At 33.1% G+C, this 25,997-nt stretch overlaps 1 protein-coding gene across 1 annotated transcript; it reads right to left on the minus strand.

The window, feature by feature from the left end:
• Positions 1 to 21,198: 21,198 nt before the first annotated feature.
• LOC102610764 (UDP-rhamnose/UDP-galactose transporter 1) lies at positions 21,199 to 24,919 on the minus strand. Its single transcript, XM_006494360.4, has 5 exons — positions 24,228 to 24,919; positions 23,818 to 24,002; positions 23,455 to 23,655; positions 21,851 to 22,012; positions 21,199 to 21,722 (listed from the first exon to the last, which is right to left on the minus strand). The coding sequence occupies exons 1-5, from the start codon at positions 24,355 to 24,357 to the stop codon at positions 21,363 to 21,365; spliced, it is 1,038 nt and encodes a 345-aa protein (XP_006494423.1). The 5' UTR covers positions 24,358 to 24,919; the 3' UTR covers positions 21,199 to 21,362.
• Between the last annotated feature and the right edge of the window lie 1,078 nt (positions 24,920 to 25,997).

Below are 25,997 nucleotides of genomic sequence, written 5' to 3' on the forward strand. Positions count from 1 at the left end.
CAGTAAATTAGTTTTTGGTGCAAGAGAAAAATTAAAATTGACATAAGACTTTTGTCCACAAAAATTTAGTTGTTATAATAAAATTTTCATAATCCTGAATAAAATTATATGATTGGCCAAATGAGATTTTTCAAAGCTTCTGCTAAATATGCCTCTACGAGGGCTAAAGATCTCTCTTTCTTAAATTGCATGTTTGTCCTTTATAGGACAACTATAAAACTCGGTTTTATTGAAGAAGATCAACAAAATTACAAATGATGATATTCTTTAATTAAAATGATGTTTATATACTTTTAAACTTTCAAAAGATGATTTTGTTCCTACAGATTATTTTCACCAAAGTACTGTTAGTTACAACAAATTATAATTGATCTTTGAAGTACCCGTGTTATTTTGAGGGGGAACATATTTAACAATGGGAGTTATTGATATGGGAGACTACATGCATTGTACTTTTTTTTTCCTTCACTAGGCTTTTGTTTGATTGGGTTTTTTCTAATAAGATTATAATGAGGCTGTTTGCACCTCTATAAGAGATAGATGAATAATGTATTTTTTTTTCTTTAGCTAATATTTTTCCAATAGGGTTTTCACTGGCAAAGGTTTTAATAAGACATTCTTTGTAGGATGGACATTCAAGGAGGAGTATTATGAAATAATTATAATTATGTGGATGTTCATCAAAGGAAATATTTATCTCTTCACCAAATAACTTTTCATCTCCTATAACTTTTACTATCTTATAAGAAATTATGACTAATGATATATTTATTTACTTCATTTGTATGGTTATGAGACTATAAAAGAAGGATTCATCTTCTTATATGTATAGACTTGAGATTGAATAAAATTCATCTTTAAATATTGTGTCTTTTATTTGCTTTCTCTCCTTCTCTTGTTATATTGTTATGCTTTTAATTGATAAATAATTCAATACCCCAAATGTTTTAATTACTTGAAACAAAATATTTCATTCAGTCTATAGTGATTTGATGAGCAGTACAACACAATCTTAGCTTTATTTTATTTTATTTTATTTATTTATTTCTTTTTCACTCCAAAATGTTAAACTTTAAAAGCTTATTTGTCTAAAGAGCCTCTAATAGACACTTATCTAGCAGTTGATCTTAAAAAAGGAAAAAAAAATAAATAATGGATGATACACTTGCATTTAAATGTGTTGATACGATTCTTTAAAAAGAAAAAGATAGTTATGACAAAACACAAAGAAATTTAGAAGTAAAGGGTGCAAAAAAAGGGTTTATGAGATAAAAGGGGTATTTTAAAAATTCATAGGGTATAAAAGAAGAGTAATGATACAGCCACAAACTCTTGTACAAACTTATTTTGTACAAACTGATGTGGCATGATAAGATTGGTTGAATTAAATATTACTTGGCCCACATGATTTGTTTTTATTAATTTATATTTTCATTCAACCAATGAATTAATGCCACGTCAGTTTGTACAAAATAAGTTTGTACAAAATAAGTTTGTACAAGAGTTTGTGGCTGTATCATTACTCATAAAAGAAAGTGGGATCTTGTGATATAATATGTGGGGTTGAATATCACTACTCTCAATCTTTGGCTATGATCATTGCATGACAAACAAACCCATTTGCTTTAGAGTGGAGATTTTTAACATCCATCTAAAATGCTTATAACACCCCCTTTTGGCTTTTGAATTTTTTTTTAATTCCCTTAGTTTAATTGATAAAATGCCAATTCATATATAAAATTAACCATCCTTTTTAAAAATTATATCAAAAAAATAAATCCTAGAATATTAAATTTCTCTTAAAATTTTTTCTTCTTATTATATAATTTCTTTATCTGTAATTCTTAACTCTTATTTTTTTTAATTTTTTAATTAAAATTTAAAATAAAAATATATATTATGAAATGTGAATGTAAAAAATTTATTATAAGAATAATTTATCAAAGTGTATAATTAAAATTTCATTCAAAATAATAAATGTACCTATTAATTTGTGTTAGTTCATTTAAATAATTCGAAAAGTGGTGCTAAATGGAGAGATAATTGAGAGAAAGCTGAGAGAAATTAACTCTCTCTCTCTCTCTCTCTCTCTAAACAATTTTCTTCATTATTTCTCACAGCTTTCTCTCTACTTAGCAATTTTAAATTCTATTGCATGTCAGTCAGTCAATCACAATGATATTATCAATTATTCGAAAAGGTACAGTAAGTGGCAGTTGGTAATTTTTCATATTCATTTCAAAATACATAAGAGCAAAGTACGGTTCTAACGGATCAAAGAGTGTGAGTGGAGGATAACATTATTCGTGATTAGGGGTGGCAAAAAAGCTCGGGCCCAGTCTAGGCCCGCGGGCTTAGGCTCGGCCCTCACACATGAGGGCCTGGACAAGGGCCCATTGTTGAGTGTTAGAAAATGCATATTTATAAAGGAGAAAACCGTCATTTTACATTTTAAGTCTTACTAACAACCCTTACTTTTATATATTTAACCTTCTTGTGATTTAATTACATGTGTTTTATTTTAATTAAGTATTTTATGTATTTTAGGGGCATTATAGTCATTTCACAATAAAGGAGAGATCAGACGGCAAAACGGACATCACTTTTGAACTCAGGACGGTCGAAAACCTTAGGAGGAGCATAAAAGGAAAAATGACACTATTCACATGTACGGTACTATTCACGTGTACGGTACTGTATACGTTACTGTTCACGACACTGTTCACATAGACGGATGATGACGTGGCATTGACCGATGATGTGGCATTGACTGATGAGGTGTCACGATCCTGTTGGACTAAAATTCTTATGTACTGTTGATGGTGACATGGCAGCATATCAGTGGACGAAAAATCTCGCGTACGGTGCATGCATCACACAGGATTATTTTCAACCAAACCGCGTTACTGTTCAAAGTCGGGTCAAACCGTGTTACTGTTCATCCGCGTGGTCAAACCGTGGACTGTTGACTGATGACGTGGCGCAATCCTGAGCGTCCAAACTGTTTTTAATCCGATGGCCATGATTTACTCCATGTATCTATAAAAAGGGGGCCTCCCCCCCCTAATTTGATATCTCTGAATCCATTTTTGGGATCCATTTTCTGTAATTCCTTCTCCATCTTGTATTTTCTTCGTATTTTAATAAATTTCTATTTTGCCCCTAGTTCAACTATGAGTGGCTAATTTTCTTTCAAGCTTGGGTTGAAGGTGAAGTCTCAACATGTGTCATGGGCTTAATTTGGTAAATTTATTTTCTCTTCCCCTCTAATTTTTGTGGATGTTTTGACTTCTCGTCGACAAATAATAATAGTCTTGTCTAGATACCGCCTTGGTTACACCGGCTCTCTAGTATAAGGTTATTATTATTTGGCACGATAAGCCCTTAGCACCATATTGATTAGAGCGTGGTTCATGAGGTGTGGATTCCCCCCTCATGATTTAATTGACATTAATACGAATTATTTAGCCCATGATGCATGTTGATACGGATCCAGATACCCAAGTACGTTATTTCAATAGAATTCTCTTCAATTTCTTCTCGCCATTTTAATACCAATTTTAGAATTTATTATCGCCATTTTAATTTAAGTTTTAGCATATTCCAAATCATTTCCACCAAAAAATCCAACCACTCATTTACAAAATTAATTCTATACACAATTAAAATCCACCTCCTCGTGGGATCGACACTCGTCACCATTAGTCTATACTACAATAGATTCGTGCGCTTGCGAGTACATTAAAATTTGCACAACAAGTTTTTGGCGCCGTTGCCGGGGAGGTAAGTAATTTTAATTCATAGAATTAATTTTTGTGAATAATTTCTTTTATTTGTTTTCTTGTATTTTTTTTTAATTATTAAAAAAAAAAGTAAATCTACATTTAAAGGTTAGTATTTCTTTTCTTTTTCTCTTCTTTAAAATTCTGTAATTTAATTTTCCATTTATTTTTCTTTGTAATTTTTTTTTTGTTTTGTTTATCTTATTAATTTAATTTTTAGTTAATTTCTTTCACGTATTTATTTTTGTGTATTTTTATAAAAAGGTTGTAATAGCGCAATAAGGTTAGTATCGTAATTCTCACTCTTCTTTATTTTTATTTGTTTTGTTCCCATCTTTATTTTTTGTTTTGTTTGCATCTTTATTTTTATTTTATTTATTTTGCATGCATGGTCGTAGGTCATTATTACATAATCTTGAACCTATAGACCTTGAATTAGAAAAAACACTTCGCACACACAAACACGTTAAAAATAAAATGGATTTACAAGCACCACAGGAGAGGCCATTTAAGGACTATTTTAGTCCCTTAGCTAATTTGAGCACGTCATGCATAAGATACCCAAATGTAGCTGCTAGGAGTTTTGAATTAAAACCTAGTGTGTTAAATTGTCTCCCTACATTTTATGGCCTAGAAAATGAGGATCCATATAATCATTTGAATGATTTTCATGCCATTTGTCAAACATTCAAATATGAGAATTTTTCAGATGATGATGTTAAACTTAGACTATTCCCATTTTCTTTAAAGGATAGAGCTCGTTCATGGTTAAATATGTTGCCTGCTAATAGCATTTCATCATGGGAACAAATGGTAACTAAATTTTTGAATAAATATTTCCCAGTGCATAAAACCAATGCTATTCGCAGGGAAATCTCGGAGTTTACCCAAAGAGAGGACGAGCAGTTTTTCGAAACATGGGAGCGATTCAATGGGCTACTCTTGAAGTGTCCACATCATGGGTACGAGAAATGGCACCAATGCCAATACTTTTTGGAGGGATTATTGCCGAATGTGCAAGAATGGCTAATGGCAACAAGTGGAGGAGAGCTAATGTCAAAAAGTGCATCAGAGATTTGGGAATTCTTCCAGCGACAAGCGGATAATTCCCAACAACGGAGTTGATCACTCAGGAATACTAGACGAATTAAGGGAGTAAATGAGGTTCAAATTGGCGAGTCAACTTCGGGAATCAAAGAAGTCAAGGAGATGGTTGAAGGTCTTGCTCGACAAATAGCATCGTTATCGACTGCTAAATCAACAGAACCACATGACCATGACTCATACTCAGATCAAGCCAATGCCATAGGTGTAATGAGAAAGCCATCAAATTACAACCCATACTCCAACACATATAACCCTGGATGGAGAGACCACCCCAATTTTTCATGGTCTCAAGGATTCCAACAGAATGGACCAACAGCTCCAGCTCCACCAATTCCACAAAATCCTCAAGCCTCTCAGCCACCATTTAGACCATACAATCAGAACCAGAATTACTCTCAGCCCAGACCATGGGAGGATTCATTCCAGAATCTCAAGAATCTTACTCACTCCACGATTGAGCAACAGAATCGCACCATTGATGGACTACGAAATGAGTTGAGAGCAGGCTTCAATTCACAAGCTCAATCAGTTTCAAGCCTCGAGAAGATGGTGGGACAACTCGCTTCTTCAGTTCAGACCTTGGCAATGACTGTTGAGAAAGGAAAATTTCCAAGTCAACCAGTGCCTAATCCTAAAGGAGTGCATGAAGCGAGTACCAGTTCACCACAGCAGCATGGAGAGGTCAAAGCAATAATGACTTTGCGAAAAGGAAAAGAAGTCGACAACAAAGTGGAGATGCCGGTGACAAAAGAAAATCAAATTGTACCTGTGAATGTTGAGGAATCATCACTGGAGGAGAAAGAAGAAACCAACCCACGAGAATACGTTCCGAAAGCTCCATTTCCTCAGAGGTTAGCGAAAGGCAAGAAGGGAAAATCCACAGGTGAGATTCTCGAAATCTTCAAACAAGTAAGTGTTAACATCCCTTTGCTTGATGCTATTAAACAAGTTCCATCCTATGCCAAGTTTCTTAAAGACCTTTGTACTAAAAAGAGAAATATGCATGTTCAAAAGAAGGCATTTTTAACAGAAAACGTTAGTTCTATACTCCAACATAAAATTCCTTTAAAATGCAAAGACCCAGGCTCCCCCACTATCTCATGTAGTATAGGGAACCACACAATTGAGAATGCTTTGTTGGATTTAGGAGCTAGTGTAAATCTTTTGCCTTACTCTGTATTCGTGAAACTTGGACTGGGAGAATTACACCCAACTCCAGTGGTGTTACAGCTTGCAGATCGGTCCACGAAAATACCTCGTGGTATTGTGGAGGACGTGCTTATCCAGGTAGACAAATTTTATTTTCCTGTTGACTTCATTGTAATTGACACTCAACTAATACAGGATTCAAGGAAGTACATCCCCATTATTCTAGGCCGACCTTTCTTGGCAACTGCGGATGCTCACATTCAATGCAGGACTGGAAATATGCAGTTGTCATTCGGCAACATGACTATGGAGCTAAACATTTTCAACATTGCCAAACAACCTCACAGTGCAGATGATGGAATTGTTGATGTGGATTTAATTGAAGCATTAGTTGATGATACTTTTGTTTCAAACCTTAGTGATCCTTTACAAACATGTTTAACTCACTTTAGTTTTGATTTTGATATTGACAGATCGGTCGAAGAGGTCAATGCCCTACTTGACTCAGCACCATCTATGGACACTAATAAATGGAAGTCAAGAGTTGAACAACTAGCACCATCAGAGAAGAAACTCATCCCATCATCAGAATCACCACCGAAACTCGAGCTCAAACCATTGCCTAACACTTTGGAATATGCGTTTTTGGGAGAAGAAAGTACTCTGCCGGTAATCATCTCATCATCCCTAAATGACGAACAAAAAGGTAAGTTGTTGGATGTTTTAAAAGAGCACAAAGAAGCATTAGGATGGACCATAGCAGATATTAAAGGTATAAACCCAGTAGATTGCATGCATTACATTCACCTTGATGAAAATGCTAAAACTACTAGGGAGATGCAACGTCGGTTAAATCCTAACATGAAAGAAGTTGTTAGAACTGAGGTCCTTAAGCTATTAGATGCAGGTATCATTTACCCAATTTCTGATAGTTCATGGGTCAGTCCTGTACAAGTTGTCCCCAAAAAGTCAGGATGGCGTGTATGCATTGATTATAGGAAGTTGAATTCTGTCACACGTAAAGACCATTTCCCTTTACCATTTATTGATCAAATGCTTGATAGATTAGCAGGTCATGAATTTTATTGCTTTCTAGATGGCTACTCAGGATACAATCAGATCCCCATAGCACCAAAAGATCAGGAGAAAACTACTTTCACTTGCCCTTTTGGCACATTTGCATATAGGAGAATGCCATTTGGATTATGCAATGCACCTGCTACATTTCAACGATGCATGTTGAGCATTTTTTCTGATATGGTTGAACGATTCCTTGAAGTCTTTATGGATGACTTTTCTGTCTTTGGCAACTCGTTTGATCAATGTTTACATCATCTAACACTAGTTCTGCAGAGATGTATCGAGAAGAACTTGATCTTAAATTGGGAGAAATGTCATTTTATGGTAAAACAAGGTATTGTTCTCGGTCACATCATTTCGAGCAAAGGTATTGAGGTTGACAAAGCCAAGGTGGATCTCATTTCTAATCTTCCTCCACCCAAAACAGTCAGAGAAGTAAGATCTTTCCTTGGGCATGCTGGTTTCTATAGACGTTTCATTAAAGATTTTAGCAAAGTTTCTAGACCCTTATGCAATTTACTTGCTAAGGATGTACCTTTTATCTTTAATAATTCATGTCTCATGGCGTTTGAAAAATTAAAACAATTGTTGACATCATCACCCATCATTCAGGCCCCAAACTGGAGCTTACCATTTGAGCTAATGTGTGATGCATCTGATTATGCAGTAGGAGCAGTATTAGGACAAAGAGTTGATCGAATTCCCCATGTTATTTACTATGCTAGTATGACATTAAATGATGCACAGTTGAACTATTCAACTACTGAAAAAGAAATGCTAGCAGTAGTGTTTGCATTAGAAAAATTTCGATCTTATCTCATTGGTTGTAAAATAATTATATTCACAGATCATGCTGCTCTTAAATATCTTCTCACAAAGAAAGATGCAAAAGCCAGACTAATTCGTTGGGTGTTACTTTTGCAGGAATTTGACTTGGAATTCAAAGATAAAAAAGGGACAGAAAATGTTGTGGCGGACCACCTCTCTCGTCTCCATTTTGACACAATTACAGAATCATTACCATTGAATGAGTCATTTCCAGATGAACAATTAATGAGTGTGGAAGTATTACCTTGGTATGCTGATATAGTTAATTATCTTATTACAGGTAAACTTCCAGAGCATTGGACCAAGCAAGACAAGATCAAATTCTTTGCGGAAATAAAGAATTTCTTTTGGGATGACCCGTATTTGTTCAAGTATTGTGCAGACCAAATTGTTAGACGATGTGTCCCAGAAAGTGAAATTCAAAATATCCTTTCATTCTGCCATGAACAAGCTTGTGGAGGCCATTTCAGTGCTAAGAAAACAGCGACTAAAGTTTTACAATGTGGTTTCTATTGGCCAACTATATTTCGAGACGCTTACACGTTCTGTTCTTCATGTGATAGGTGTCAACGAATGGGGAGCATTACACGAAGGAACATGATGCCATTAAATCCAATTTTAGTGGTAGAAATTTTTGACGTATGGGGTATCGACTTCATGGGACCCTTTCCCCCTTCTTTTGGCCATCAATACATATTGGTTGGTGTTGACTACGTATCGAAATGGGTAGAAGCAATTCCATGTAGAACCAATGATCACAAGGTGGTGATAGCATTTTTGAAAAGCAACATTGTTTCACGCTTTGGATTCCCTCGAGCAATAATCAGTGATGGTGGTGCCCACTTTTGTAACAAAGCATTCAAAGCTCTTTTGACAAAGTATTCAATCACACACAAAGTGGCGACCCCGTATCATCCACAAACCAGTGGCCAAGTTGAGATCTCCAATCGAGAAATAAAGCACATATTAGAAAAGACGGTGAGGCCAGACAGGAAAGATTGGTCATTAAGACTTGATGATGCATTATGGGCATATAGAACGGCTTTCAAGACCCCGATTGGGATGTCACCCTACAGGCTAGTGTATGGAAAAGCTTGCCACCTACCTGTGGAACTCGAGCATCGTGCATATTGGGCCATCAAGAAATTCAATTTTGACATGCAGCAAGCCAGCTCAGAAAGAAGATTACAGCTGGCAGAACTTGAAGAAATTCGCAATGACGCGTACGAAAATGCCAAGATTTACAAGCAACGAATGAAAGTCTTCCATGATAAGCAAATTATGAGAAAATCGTTCACTCCAGGTCAGAAAGTGCTTTTATTCAATTCTCGCTTGCACCTATTCCCAGGTAAGTTACGCTCTCGTTGGTCTGGCCCATTTATTGTTCATACTGTTTTTCCACATGGGGCAATTGAAATTAAAGACCCAAAGAATGGTGTCACGTTTAAAGTTAATGGTCAAAGATTAAAGCCATATCTAGAGTACCAACCACATGAAGAAGACACCGAAATAAATTTGAGTGACCCACCAAATTTGAGTTGATTTTTTTTCTTTTCGTTGATTTGATTTTTCTTTCTTTCTTTTTATTATTATTCTTTTGCTAATTGAAATTGTTTTTGCATAAGTGTGTTTATTTTACCATTAAGTTTTCTCTTATCATTGTTAATCATGAGTCTCATACTTAGACCGTTCCTCCTGAACATTCTTAAACCACTTCAACGTGTCAAAACTCATCTCAAAAGGCAGATTCAATTTTGTAAAACACAACGCATTTGGGCTCTACAACCACCAGAATTAGTAGCCTATGTTGAGGGTTTAGAAAGCCAACTCAGAGACATTGAGAGAAGTGTTTACGACATCCAGTTGGAGCTTGAGGTAAATTCAATAAGAGGACGATTTTAATTTTCTTTGTGTGTTTTAATTTTTTTTTCTGTTTATGTGCTTTAGTTTGTTACCCCTGTGAAGTGGCGGATAACGGTACTCCGTGACAATCAAGTCGGTTACTTCAGTTTCCCATAATAACTGATATTCTGAGGCGAAGGTATGGACAGAAACGAGATTCTAGCGAAGCTTCACAAGCGATTCCCTTCACTTCCTCAGAATGCCCTCCTTACGATCTATAAAGCTCGGTCCGAACGCATGCGATTACTCATGAAGAATAACATACCTGCTGACATCCGTTGGTTAATCGAGGCTAAAGTACGATCGGCAGGTGAGTTACCTCCAAAATTTATTGCATACATGCCTGGTTGTGGTAAAGGAAATTATGCAAGAAAACGACGAGCTCGAAGAATTTCTGTTGCTTGTCATAAGTGTGCCAGAATGAGTTGCAATAAAAACCCATGTTCTTTAGGAATGGTGTCTGATAACAGGGAAGATAAGATTCAATTCATTAGGGATGACTTGAAATAGGAGTCATTGGATGATATCCTTTTGTCTCTTGAAACGCATCCTAGTGGATATGTGCAAGGAGCGATTCTCCAGTTATGGCCATTATTCCAGAAAGAGCATGCACGATATAGTCTCGGGAATCTGACTATAAACGACCCTGTTTGCCAGTTTATAAGAAAACTGGATAGGAAGCCTATCCTCGACCCATAGAGGGCGTTCAAGCCGTTTCTGGACGTAAAACCAGAGGAAGATGTGAGCCACAGTCGCAACTACGTGTAAATATCCTTTTACTTTACTGTTATTTTATTTCATTTCACTGTTGTTTTATTGTTTGCATTATTGTCTTTAATAATTTTATTACTGTTTGCTTTTTCCTTTTTACTGTTTTCTTTTTGACTCGCGAGCCACGTGCTTTACGTGTTATTTGACACTAACATATTACCTCATACACAACCATGACCCACTATCACCGAGACTCTTAAATGTGATTTCTTTTTTGTCAAGCACTCACAAATTGTTTTCGAGAAGTATCACAATGGCAGCTACTCCCAATAGACAATTCAAGAACATTTGTGTGCTTTCTGGATTTACCTATGGCAAACATAAAGAGTTCGTTGAGGCAGCCATAGATCTTGGTCGAAGCATAGCAGCGAGAAAATTACACTTGGTGTATGGAGGAGGTAATCGAGGGTTATCAAAAATGGTCTCAGAAGCAGCTTTTATCAGAGGAAGTCAAGTGTTAGGCATCATCCCAAGAGTCTTAAAACCATTGGGCAGTTCGTCTGACTCATCAACTGGAGAAGAGTTAGTCGTCTCAGGTATGCAAGAAAGAATAACTGAAATGCTTAATCATGCTGATGCATTTATTTTCCTTCCAGGAGATCTTGCAACACTAGAGGCACTTATCACGCTAGCATCTTGGGCCCATCTGCACATCCACCAAAAACCCATCGGTTTGTTAAATGTCAATAACTTTTATGATGGCTTTATCGCATTTCTTAACCATGCAATAAAAAACTATTTCATTCCCGCTAATGTGAAAAAACTTTTTATTTGTGCTCACACTGCTAATGAGCTACTTGATCTGTTACAAGCTTATAGATCGGAGCCAGACCCCTGGACCTTCGTGTTGGAGCGTCCAAATAATGATGGTAACAGTAGCAGCAGTAAGAAGTACAAATTAGATTTAACTCTCCGCCTATAAATATTTTCTTCTGTGTTGCACCACCCAGGTGATGTCTTCTAAACTCTACTTCTTTCCTTTCAAACATTGAGGACAATGTTTCGTTCTGGTTGGGGGGAGGGAATAGTCGACAATTGTGGAATTTTGGTTAAGTTTTTACTAATTTTTGTTGTAGAAACTAACTGTTGCTAACTTTTTGTGTTGAAGATGGCTGAATATGGAGTGTAGTTACTCTAGAAACGCATCTTCATCGTTTATAAAAAAAAAAAAAAAAATTCAGACATTTTCTTTTTCTTTATTATGTGTTTATGTTTATTTTTCTTCTTTAATTTCTCCTCTATAAGTATACATTTTCCAACTTTTGAGTCGAAGATGGCTGAATATGGAGTGTAGTTCCTCTAGAAACGCATCTTCTTTTTTTTTAAAAAAAAAAATCATTTTCGTTTTCTATCATTTTACGTGTAACTTTTCTAATTAGTTTTTATGCATCATTTTCACATTTCTGCATGCATATTTTCCTTTCATGTTTAGAATAGGTTGGGGGGTAGAATGATGTTTAAAAAAAAAATGTGTGATTTGTTTTAACATTGGATGACATGATTAATTTCAAATTTTAGTATTTGTATTATCTTTGGTCTTAAGTGATGTTACGCTATGTTTGCTACTTTACATGTTGATGTCGGAGACAAATGTGAGTTGCTTGAAGGAATGAACATGTCATAATAAGTACCAAGTGAGTTTTTGAGCCTATTATTTTTCTTGGAGAATAACCCTTTTGCCCACTCTTTATACAGCTTAGCAGTTTATTATTTTATACACGATCTCTAAATTACTTTTGAGTTAACCCTTAAAAAAAAATTGTAAAATAAAAAAAAAAGAAAAAAGAGTGTGTTGCTACATTTGGAGGCCCATCTAACTAGTAGATATGGAAGATTATTTAGAGCCCTAAAAGACGATGGAGAGGCCATCTTTGATCTGTTTGAGCCTTTCAAGCCATCCCTTTTATTTAATATCCATAGTTAACCCTTTTGAGCCTTTAAAAAAAAAAAAAAAAACCTTTTCTTTGTCAACTTATCATCTTGACCCACTTCGATTTGGAGTATTACCCGATATCTTATAAGTTCCATCACCTATTTATGTTTGAGAAAATGTAAATAATTATTTTGGTCAGTGAAGTTATGCCAAATAAAAGCAAAAAAAAAATTAAAAAAAAAACAAAAATAAAAACAAAAACAAAAGTTGTTGTTTCAAAAGAATAAAAATAGGTGAAATCCACCTTGCAACTTCCAAAAAAAAAAAAAAAAAAATTCTCTGCATTTTTCTCAAACATACACTTTGTTTTCCTTATTTTCCTTCTTTGTTAGCCATGTCCCTAGCCTACGTTTCGTCCTAATAAAAGTCCTTCTTGATTTTAGGGAACTATAGTTTGAAGTAGAAGCTAGTTATATGGGCTAAAAAGATGTAGTGATGCATAATTAAAAAAAAAAAAGATAAATAATGTGGGTTGACTAACATTTTATTTGACTTGAGATCGTATTATTTCTAAGCTGAGGGCATATTTATTTCATCTTGGTGAGAGCATGTGATATCACTTCTTTATTATTTTCTCTCTCAATTACCATTCATTGGAGTGACTATTTTTATTGGGATTAATTTATTTGTGAGAGTGTCACTACTTCCAGTGAGATTTTGGGGTTTGACATGTCATTCTTGAGAGTAGCTAAAACAAAGTCTACTGGGCTAATTCATGTGGATGGTTGATGTGGGTGTGATGTTGCTTTAGACTGGAGATAATGCTTATACTTTTATTTGATTGCTATCATTAATCTGATGGAATAAATACGAGTGTTTCTATTAAAACAAAAAAAAAATTATTTTGAATTTGAATTTTGTTTTCGCTTTATTTGCTAGGGACTAGCAATAAGCTGGTTGGGGGGTGTGTTGAGTGTTAGAAAATGCATATTTATAAAGGAGAAAACCGTCATTTTACATTTTAAGTCTTACTAACAACCCTTACTTTTATATATTTAACCTTCTTGTGATTTAATTACATGTGTTTTATTTTAATTAAGTATTTTATGTATTTTAGGGGCATTATAGTCATTTCACAATAAAGGAGAGATCAGACGGCAAAACGGACATCACTTTTGAACTCAGGACGGTCGAAAACCTTAGGAGGAGCATAAAAGGAAAAATGACACTATTCACATGTACGGTACTATTCACGTGTACGGTACTGTATACGTTACTGTTCACGACACTGTTCACATAGACGGATGATGACGTGGCATTGACCGATGATGTGGCATTGACTGATGAGGTGTCACGATCCTGTTGGACTAAAATTCTTATGTACTGTTGATGGTGACATGGCAGCATATCAGTGGACGAAAAATCTCGCGTACGGTGCATGCATCACACAGGATTATTTTCAACCAAACCGCGTTACTGTTCAAAGTCGGGTCAAACCGTGTTACTGTTCATCCGCGTGGTCAAACCGTGGACTGTTGACTGATGACGTGGCGCAATCCTGAGCGTCCAAACTGTTTTTAATCCGATGGCCATGATTTACTCCATGTATCTATAAAAAGGGGGCCCCCCCCCCCTAATTTGATATCTCTGAATCCATTTTTGGGATCCATTTTCTGTAATTCCTTCTCCATCTTGTATTTTCTTCGTATTTTAATAAATTTCTATTTTGCCCCTAGTTCAACTATGAGTGGCTAATTTTCTTTCAAGCTTGGGTTGAAGGTGAAGTCTCAACATGTGTCATGGGCTTAATTTGGTAAATTTATTTTCTCTTCCCCTCTAATTTTTGTGGATGTTTTGACTTCTCGTCGACAAATAATAATAGTCTTGTCTAGATACCGCCTTGGTTACACCGGCTTTCTAGTATAAGGTTATTATTATTTGGCACGATAAGCCCTTAGCACCATATTGATTAGAGCGTGGTTCATGAGGTGTGGATTCCCCCCTCATGATTTAATTGACATTAATACGAATTATTTAGCCCATGATGCATGTTGATACGGATCCAGATACCCAAGTACGTTATTTCAATAGAATTCTCTTCAATTTCTTCTCGCCATTTCAATACCAATTTTAGAATTTATTATCGCCATTTTAATTTAAGTTTTAGCATATTCCAAATCATTTCCACCAAAAAATCCAACCACTCATTTACAAAATTAATTCTATACACAATTAAAATCCACCTCCTCGTGGGATCGACACTCGTCACCATTAGTCTATACTACAATAGATTCGTGCGCTTGCGAGTACATTAAAATTTGCACAACACCCATGAAAAAAAAGCTCGGACAAAACCCAGGGCCACTACTTTTTTTAAAAAATAATTTTATAAATTAGAATAATATAATTAAAATTGAAAAGTAATTTAAAAATAAAAAAGAAAACTTAAATTCTTAACTTATAATTATAAATCAATTATGATTAAAAAAAACTAAAATTATGATACTAAATTCTCTCTTTTGTGTCAATTAATTAAGAGAGCGTTTGAATTAGAAAATCCAGTATTAAAGAAAATTAAAGTTATGAGCTTTTATTTACTTTATTTATTATTTTAATTTGAAATATTCATTTTCTTTTAATTTATCTATGATTGTAATAACTTGTTGATCATTAATTTATTTCAAATTTACAATAATTTAAAATTTTTTAAATAAATAAATAAAGCCCAAGTCCAGCCCGAGCCCGGCCTAGACCCGCAATCTTAACTGACAGTAGGCCTGAACATGGACTTGAAAAAGCCCGGCCCAGACCCACTGTTTGCCATCCCTATTCGTGATATCATAATTGATAACCTTTTAACATTTTAAGTTGGATTTGTAAAATTACGTAACACAAATTAATTAGTGAGCATTTGTGTTTATCGTGGGATGGGAAGATGAGATTGTCATATTCTTCTTCTTATTTCATCATCTCATTATTATTATTGTTATTAATGACTTAAGATGGATGAGCCTCGCTTGTGTCTTCACCTCGCCGCCTGTCTCATGGGATGGGAATTGGGGATTGGGATGGGGAGTCGGTCAGCCTTATTGATGACAAATACAATAATTGAGTTTGCAAACTGCAAATGGCTATCTATCTTTCGCTTTATACGCGGTTCCTTAGCTGGCCTTGACTTCCATATCAAGCTCTCTCCTCCATTATTTTCAGTTTTTCACACTGCGTTTCTTTCTCTATATTTATAATTCTTCTCCATCAATTAAACAAACATTTCTTTATTCTTTACTAGGAAATAGAACCGCTTCGCGCAGCTTTAAAAAAAGAATTTAGTATTTTTTTTTACTTTGCACTTGATAAAATTGATAAAAAATATAAATTGATTTTTTTTAAAGATGACGCAGCTTTATAAAACTAATGTTATTTATGAAAGTTAATTATTTTTTTGTTAACTTTAAAAATATATATTAATGTGTATAATTAAGTGTACATAACATTTTCATCAATAAAAATTATGTTCACACTAATCAATTATCCATTCTTCTTGGTATTAATAGACTTCCACATCCTACAAAGCCTAACTCTTATTATCCAACTATTTTTATCATTGTTCAACTTATGAAGAAAAGAGCACTCCATGAAGTATACAATACTAAAAATTCAAATAAGTCAAAAAATAAAAACATAAGAACATTTCTAAAAAGGATGTGGGTTAAATAATAATAAAAAATCCAAACATAAAAAATCTTAAATACTTAATGTTTATAGAGTTTGAAGAAGCCAAAAGACACTAAACAAAAGTTTGCATAATTAAATATGAGATTATGACATTAAAATTAGGCTCTAGTAGCATTAATGAGGGAAGATGAAGGAACCTTCCTTCTTTATTAATTAGTTGATGTATTTTAAACCACTAAAGTTTAGTTGTTGGCTTAATAAAATAAATGAATGTTTCAAGACTTATAATTAATTATTATTAATGGTTACATATTGTTGCATTTAAATAGAAAAAGGAAGAGACAAGTAATCTTTTGTAATCTAATAATTATTTTCTATTTATTTTCTATTTTAATATTTTGTAATGTAATTATTTTTTAATCTCAACCAATATATTAGATAATAGAGAATATAAAAAGATAAGAAATAATGATGCCACAAATCTTAACTACTTATGTTGCGCTTACTTTTTGGATTGTAGTGGGAATCTTGAGGAGTGGGAATCGTTGGATTAGGAGTGTGGAGTGGGAGTGGGAGTAGGGTGTTTACTTAGACTAAATGAAAGTATGGATTGTCAATCAGAATCCTAATTATTTGTTTACTTTGTCTTGGATTGGGAGTAAATTGTTTTAAATTACAATTTTATCCTTATGTACAGAATTATAATTTGTAATTAAAAAAATAATAAAAAATATATTTAGAAAATAAAATAAATATTTTATTATATTTATAAATTAATAATAATTACTAATATTCTTAATTATGTAAATCATAATTTTTTTATTAATTTTAATTTAAATTATGTGAATAAAAATCATTAATAATAGCAACACAAATGAAATATTATTATTGATAATATAGTACAAAATTAATATTTTTTTAGAATAAAATATTTATTATTATTAATTAAATAAATAATTAATATTTATTAAAATTAATGTTTAATATTTAAATATAATATAATATTTATTTATTTTTATTTTATTAAATTTAATTAAATAAATATGATATAATAATTATTTTTAATAAATATGATATTATTTATTTTATTAAATATGATATTATTTATTTTATTAAATATTATTTATTTTATTAAATATGATATTATTTATTTTATTAAATATTATTTATTTATTTATTTTTATAAGGATAAAATGGGAAGAAGGGGGAGTGGATTCCCACTCCCACCTCCCCCCATGGGAGTGGGAATCCCACTACCCACTTCAAAATTGGGTGGGACCCACAGATTCCCACTCTCACTCCCCCATTTTTTAAGGTAAGTAAACATTGGAGTGGAAGGAATCCACACTCTATACTCCCACTCCAGAAAGTAAACACTGCCTTAATATTTATAGAGTTTGAAGAAGCCAAAAGGCACTAAACAAAAGGTTGCATAATTAAATATGAGATTATGACATTAAAATTAGGCTCTAATGACATTATTGAGGGAAGATGAAGGATCATTCCTTCTTATATTAATTAATTGATGTATTTAAGCCACTAAAGTTTAATTGTTGGCATAATAAAATAAATGAATGTTTCAAGACTTATAATTAATTATTATTAATGATTATATATTATTGAATTTAAATAAAAAGAGGAAGAGACATGTAATCTTTTGTAATGTAATAATTATTTTCTATTTTTAATATTTTATAATGTAGTTATTTTTTTATGGGATATTATCATTTTTCCACTAAAGGTATTCTGACACATCATGTCAGTACCACGGTTTGGTAAAACTATCAATTTACCACCAAACGTTTAAATTGTTAGTATTTTCCCACCATTCTGTTAAAACTCAGTTAATATGTAACGGAAAATTTTTAAAATATCAATTTTACCCCTGGAGCATAAAAGACCATATAATTAACCTTTTATGAATTTTGTAATTAAATCATCATTTGTTATTCTTCCTTCTTAAAGGACAAAAATTACCCTTTATAAATTTTATAAAATTGACCGTGTGGTGCTAGGTACTTCATAAATTGATTTAATTTATTTAATTTTTAAAGGGCAAATTTATTTATTAAATTGACGAGCTAAAGACAATTTATTATACTACTAAAAATCAATTTATGAAAGGGAAAAAAAGAATGTGCAAAAGAAGTAATTTAATCTTTGATATGATGATAATAATTTTACACAAAAAATTAAATAAATAAATTTGCCCTTTAAAAATTAAATAAATTAAATCAATTTATGAAGTACCTAACACCACACGGTCAGTTTTACAAAATTTATAAAGGGTAATTTTTGTCTTTTAAGAAGGAAGAATAACAAATGATGATTTAATTACAAAATTCATGAAAGGTTAATTACATGGTTTTTTATGCTCTAGGGGTAAAATTGACCTTTTAAAAATTTTCCGTTACATATTAACTTGGTTTTAACGGAATGGTGGGAAAATGCTAACGGTTTAAATATTTGGTGGTAAATTGATAGTTTTACCAAACCCTGATACTGACATGATGTGTCAGAATATTTTGGTGTGAAAATGATAATATCTTTTTTTTTAATCTCAACCAATTTATTAAATAATAGAAAATATAAAAAAATGAGAAATAATGATATCACATCACCTCTTTTAGTTCGAGCTTTATATATATATATATATAGATATAGATATGCGAATGTTGACAGCAATTCATTCACCTCCAAACCTTCTGAGCTCTGACTTAAAGCATGCGCCTAGCCTGGCGTATCGTTGCTCGGCTAAACCTCACCTCCACTTATATATCTTGAGTTAATTATACAATTTCATGATGTTAATTAATTTAACTAACAATTTATAGCAATCAATAATTAATCAGCATGCAGCTGCTTCTGATAGACTAATAATTATTAATTAACTTCAAAACTATTAATTAGTATTCTTTTTAAGTTGTTGAGGGCCCCAGGCAACTCACTCTCCGCGGCTTCACGTCCACCTCCGCCTCCATGTTATAGTTCATTATATAACATGATTAATTAATCACATGCATGAAGTTATAAAATCCCTTCCCACTTTGTTGTATGTGTGTGTCTAGCTAGTAGTACAACACATTCATTCGTCAATATATATAATACAATCAAAATTACTAGGACGATCATCATCAGGTCGTATCGTAGGAGGTAGGGTGGCAACGATTAAACCAAAGCAATCTCCGAACCAGAGCTAAACAAAAGCTACTACCTAGTACTGAAACAAGAAGGAAGGAAGGTAGATATGATATTTATAAATTAATAATATGAGAGGTATTGTGAGGAAGCAGTGGTGCTGCGGAGCAAAGAGTTTTCCTTCAGATTCAGAGGCAGAAGAAGGTCATGTACGTGTGTTCGTGGGAAAAGACATGCAGTTCAAGTTTGAAATGGAAGCCAATTACCTAAACCTCTTCGAGAACTTGCTTAAACTTTCAGAGGAAGAATTTGGTTTTTCATACGACGGGGCCTTAAGGATTGCCTGCGAGATTGATGTCTTTCAGTATCTTCTTCTTCTCCTCAAGACCGGCAATCCCTCCGCTCATTACATGCAGCTTCCTGATCTCATTTCCAAGTTTTACCATGACAATGACAATGCTTCTGCTCTTCTTCATCATCCCCGTCGTCAATGACATTATTTTTTAACACTTCCTCCTCCTCCTCCTCCTCCTCCTCATCATCATCATTATTTATTTCATTCTATTATTTGTTCTAGACTTTTGTTTCGACCCATTTACCGATATATCCTAAATGATAAAGTCCACTCTATTAGTTTTATGTATTATATTCGCATTCTGTCATGAAAAAATTTCTTGTTGATCGATCTCTCTTCTATCAATATATTGTCAATGTGGCTTTGCTGTGAATATGTTAGAATTTCACATTAAAAATTAGGATATGAGATTCATGTTCCTAGCTTTGATTAATTGAAAATTTATACTAAATTTTAATTAAAGTGTATATTTTAATGTTTATTTAACCTACCCATAACTTATATTTGAAATTTAAAATTTAGTATAAATTTTAAAAGTTAATATAATAAAAACGAAAGTTTATAAACTATAAATTTATAAATATAATGAAAATTTTTAAAAAAATAAAAAATAGAAAATTCTGGCTTTTAGGCCCGATTCGACAAAAGACATGCTCCAATTAGGCTCAGGTTTTGCCAAGTCTAGGACAAGGCTGACATTTTGGCATTCCTAAATAAATAGGAAATTGTTTGACCTTTTTGGCCAAAGCATTGCGCACATATATGATTACAAGCTGAGAGTCCGTGCCCTTGAGATAGTTTTTACCTTCCTGAGCATTGATCAAGGATCAAGATTATTATTTTTTCCCTAACCGAAGTTAGTGGATCACTAACAAAGTTTATAAATAAACCATAAAGGTTGTTACTTTTGTATCTAAACTTTGTTGATTCCTAACCCAGTTTCTAAACAGAATATGCATGTAGATTTCAGAAAGAACACCGAAGACATATTGTCAAATCGAAATCAAAATGATCGTTTACTAAGTTAGAGATTATCAAAATGAGAAACATAATGTTTAATATAAAAGCAGGTTCGATCATATAAAGGTTGTGAAACTCGATTGGGTAACTCAACAAATATCGCTACAATGCGATAACGTGAGACATTTGAGGTCAAAACAGACAGAAGGTGGTAAATTGTCATTGCTAAGTACTTCAATGTTTCAAAGTCGCCAAAAATCATAAATTGAAGGCCACTCTTCAATAAGAAAAGAAAATATTCATTCACAAGTTTGAAACAACACTTTCCAACCCAATATTCGTTGGTCATATTTCCGCAAAAATATTAACTCCACAGACAGTTCGAGCTCACTTGAGGTTGCTAACCATTGACACATTTGAGTCAGATCACATGAAAATCATTGGTACATTTCTTAACACAACCATCAACACAATCTGAACATCAACATGACCTGAAATTTACATTTTATCGTCCAATTCTAAAATCATTTGCCGATCTCTTAGAGCATCACACATACTCCAGGGAAAAGTGAGATAAATTAAACATGAAACAAAATTTTCAATTAATCATAACCACAATTTCTAAAATAAATATGTGTGGAGGAGTCCATATGGATCAATGTCGTCCTGCTGCATAAATCAGGTAAAAGATACAGACTAAGATGAATTAAAACAAATGAAATACCTGCTAAAAAAAATTATATTACTCCTTTGTCTCACCAAGTTCAACATCTTTAACGGGAGTGTTTTCTACTCCCTCCTTCAGAAGTCTGATTTCCTCTTCTGTAAGGCTGTTCTTTGACTGGGGCGAAGTCTTGGCATTTCTCTGTTTTTCAGCCTCGACAGCCCAACTATATATTACCATACCAACAACAGCAAGAATCATCCCGCTTATATTCTTGAAAGTCAGTGCAGAATCAAAGAGCAGCCATCCCAATGTGAGAACACAAACCGTTTTCATGTGACCTAAAACCTGGAATGAAGTTGCAGAAAATCGCCCAATGCACAGGTACTGACTCACATTGCAGAACACAGCTAGTGCACATGATAGAAATATAAAAAGCTGCACACATTTAAACCAGTCATTAGATAAGGGTTAAAATTAGTTTTTCCTGTATATGGATCAGTAAATGTATGCAGACAGAAGCCAGAAGGCTAGCAACTGAAGTCAGAGAAAAAAGGAATACTCACAATGGCCCCAGAAGTCATCTTATAGGTTGTTATGAATTTTCCATTAAGGTAGTAATCAACAAATGGACCAAGGACAAGTAGAGAGACGGCTTGAATTGGAGCTGTCTTACTCAGTAATTCAAAAGAGCCAATTGAATATTTCTTCTGTAAGGAACCTATTGTCTGCACATCAGAAAATCAGAAATATGTTAACTTTGCCTAGGGCTATGGAAGCTGAAAATAAACACATGCAAGGATTAGTATTCTGCAGGTATTTTAGAGTGAACTCCTTGCAATCATATCATTTTCTCATTTTAGAGGTTTTCCCCCACCAAAGGGTATTACTTATTTTTGGAGGTCATGACCAACATACCAAGTCAGGAAATGATAAGATAAACACATCAACAAGAATTTTGAATTATCTAAAGATTACCCGATTCTACATATCTACAACCACATTCAAACCAAAAAAAAAAAAAAAACTGCTAAGAGAAATTTTATCATACATGTTATGGTGCTAAATAGTAAAACGTAGCCAGTTACTTTTTTTATTTGAGTAATGGCAGGATCCCAACATTTGAGTCCCTACTTGACTCTCAACTAATATGGTATTCACTATTGGATGGTAGAATAGTAATTTCAAAAGTTAAGAAATTAATCATCCAATAGATGAGTGACACATAACATTGGGATTTGTATTTCTATTTTACCTTGGACACCCCGACTCACTGTCCCAAATTAAACGTATTCCTTTGGACTTGAACCCATGACATCTTGCCTCCACAACAAGTGGCAAAAACAACTGAGAAATCCTTTGGGGATAATTGCAGCCAGTTCCAATATGTAGTAGTTTCTTTCCAATCCTAAATCTGAGTCCGATTATTCGCCACACACATGTAAAATCTACGAAATAGGCCAGTAGTCTTCCACGTTCAACCGAACAAATACTAGCTTATTTTAGATTATTTTTTGTTTAAAGTTCAGAATCAATTAGGAATCCCAGTTTGGTTCTTGAAACCTCAAACTGCCATCACAGCACTTATTATGTAAGTTAAACAATATCAACCTAGAAAAGTTTGAATATTAGACTTACAGCACCAATAATTTCCAATATGACGTACTATTTATCCATGCATCTTTTACAGAGGAGGAGATTTCAGCAGGGAGGGAAAATAGAGAAAAACTGATTCTTGTAAACAACTCCAATTAGTTTGAGATTACTGTCAACACACAGGAAAGAAATACAGACTTTGTATCTTCAAGCACAAATATAAAACATTCACAGTGGTTCAGTGGTTGATCCATGATAAATGATTCTCACTCAGCAGAACTGTGCATTAACAAACATCTGTTGTCATTGGCTTATTATATAAGCTCACTAGAAACCAAGAAAACTACTAACATACTTCTGACAGTTCGATACATAACAGAATCAATTATTTAATCTTCTATCATTTAACTAATAACTATTATATTGAATGAAAAATGGTAATACCTCACCGTGACTACAAAAGATTTAGGGCAGAACAAGAATTACAAAAAAACCAATGAGAGTAATGACTACGATCATGAAATTGGGTGAGATCTACTAGACGGTGAGCAGATAGAATAGCAAAAATACTCACAATTTGCTGCAAAGACGTAGAGAGGACTGCTACACAGGCGCACAGAAAACCTTTGGCATTAACTTTGACATCGGTTATTGTGCAAACACCCACACCTATAACCACAACCACAACAGCCATTTTCACTTCTTTTGAATAGTGCTTGTTGTGGAGGATCCATTCCATGACGCAAACCACTGGGATCATGCTAAGTTTGGAGATCTGTGAAAAACAGAAAGTGTTAATTAACAAATAGAGTGAAAATTGTTAATAGTGGTAACCTGTATTCAGATTGTGGGTCTGTATTAATCCTACTGAAATATTTGAAATATGAATTGGCTCCAAAATACAAATGAAATTTGAAAAAAAAAAAAAAAGACATACTTGGTAGAAACCAACAGAATTGAGCATGAGACTGAAGTTCATGCCGGCAATAGACATATTGGCAACAATTGAGAACCAGAGGAGCTCCCACAAAGGTACGTGCTTGGATGCGGATAATCCAGTTGCATTAGACACCAAACCAACCAATGCCGTTACGGCAAAGTGGAACCCGGTTAAAGTTGTGGCTGAAAATTGAAGGAAAAAAAGTATTAATTAATACTAATACATAGTGTTTGGAGTTTATCCTTATCTTAAATCCTTGGTATATATTGCAATTTTCATTGAAAGAAACTTGCGGCAAAGTGCATGAATCTAGCGAATCCATGAAGAGATGAAAGAAACTACGTAGTAATGACATAATAATTAATTCTATTACTGAAAAAAAAGATCAGATCAGATCGGACACAGACCAAAGCTGAAAGCATAGCCGGAGGAGGACATAAGCTGCTTGTTGGCCATAATAATCCCAACGGAGCTTATGACGTTCATGGCCCAGGCTCCGACATCCGACACCACCGACGATTTCTTCTCGGTCTCCATCAGTAATTCTTGTACTCAATTTCAGAGATCTCAAGTTCACGCTAGGTTATAATATGGATTTTGAAATTTTCTTCTTTTGATTCGTTCCGCCTACCTCACTTGAATAAGATGTATACAATATATGATGTAAATGTGGATGTACAGTGATTATTTTTGGGAGAAATTTCAAATCTGTGTCGCTATCTGTACTTACGAAAATCAGAGAAGGAGGAGAAAAAAAAAAAAGGAGATCTGGACCGGACTCTTGGGTTGTGCAACACGTTTTATGGTTTAGATTGGATTGGCTGCGGAAGGAAGGAAGGAAGGCACAGGCAGGATGGAAGTTACAGTTACAGCTCTATATCCCAAATGCCGCCGTCGTTCTTCTTCACTGTGCTCTCTCTCTTCCCCGACAGTTGTTCTCTCTCTATCTTAGATAGTTATATCCCTCATCTGCCTCTCTTAATCAGTCAATTCTTCACACCCCTAATTCCCGTTGTAGTTTTGTGTTAAGATCTACACCTTCTTTTCTCCTTCGACGCTTTTTCACACCTTTACCATTTTATATTATTTATCCTTTTTTTTTTTCTTAACCAATTAAAACCTTTTTTTTTCCCCCAATTTGCAGTTGACCGTTTTCGTTCATGTTCCAAGTAGTAACTTCCAAATTTTTCTTTCTTATTACGTAAGTTTTATCCATTAATTGTTATTAAATTAATAAGAGTTTACAACACTTGACCTCGTCAGTTTAATAACCTTGTAAACAAAAATATTAAAACACTAATATTTCTCATTTCTCCCTCTATTCCAAAATTACAACACAACTCAATAAATAACTGCCGTTGCAAGTTTAGCTAGTGTGATTACGTTGTACTAAACCATTAATCGTATTATATTATGGGGCATTATTTCAGGGTATACTGTATTAAATTATAATATCAAATTATGTTTAGGACAGTAGTATATATAATATTATTTGTAGTATTATTTTATATTAATATTAACATTTAATTAATATTATTTAAAATTATTAATATTTTAATGTTATATTATGAATTTTTTAAATTAGTTATTAAGTAATTATTTTTAAATATTAATTTTTATAATATAAAAATAGTTTAACAATATACTACCATCAAATTATAAAATACTAAGAATTATATTATTATAATATTACATTATAATATCATTTATATTTTGTTATTATAAAATAAATGATAATATAATTTAAATTATATTACAATAATATATTATATTAAATTATATGAATTAAATTTTTTATTAATGTCAAATATAAATGTTTAATTTAATTTTTAAAATTTAGTATTATAATAAATAATAAATGATTAAATAATTAAAATAGTTTTATATATTCAAGTATAATAATCAAAATGATTTTATGTAACAAAAGTAAAATAATGTATAATCATTTATTTATTAATTTTTTATGTTTATTAATATTTTTATATTATTATTTAAATTAAATTTATTTAAATATAAATATATATTATAAATTATTGAATAATAAGAGTAATATGATTAAAATTTAAAATATGAACAAAATTTTAATGAATATAGCCTAAATCCTATCCACATGAGATTATTTCATGCTTTTTTTATTGCATTATCCACCCTTTTAATGCCATGAAATACAACTAGAA

Source organism: Citrus sinensis, chromosome 5 (genome assembly GCF_022201045.2).
Source record: "Citrus sinensis cultivar Valencia sweet orange chromosome 5, DVS_A1.0, whole genome shotgun sequence".
NCBI lineage: Eukaryota > Viridiplantae > Streptophyta > Magnoliopsida > Sapindales > Rutaceae > Citrus > Citrus sinensis.

What these genes read in the sequence shown, in the direction of transcription:
- LOC102610764 (XM_006494360.4), bottom strand. Translation starts at nt 24,357, where the DNA reads ATGGAGACCGAGAAGAAATCGTCGGTGGTGTCGGATGTCGGAGCCTGG. An exon ending in CGGCTATGCTTTCAGCTTTG is followed by an intron (nt 24,003 to 24,227) that starts GTCTGTGTCCGA and finishes TTCAATTTTCAG; the next exon opens with CCACAACTTTAACCGGGTTC. An exon ending in ATTCTGTTGGTTTCTACCAA is followed by an intron (nt 23,656 to 23,817) that starts GTATGTCTTTTT and finishes TGTTTTTCACAG; the next exon opens with ATCTCCAAACTTAGCATGAT.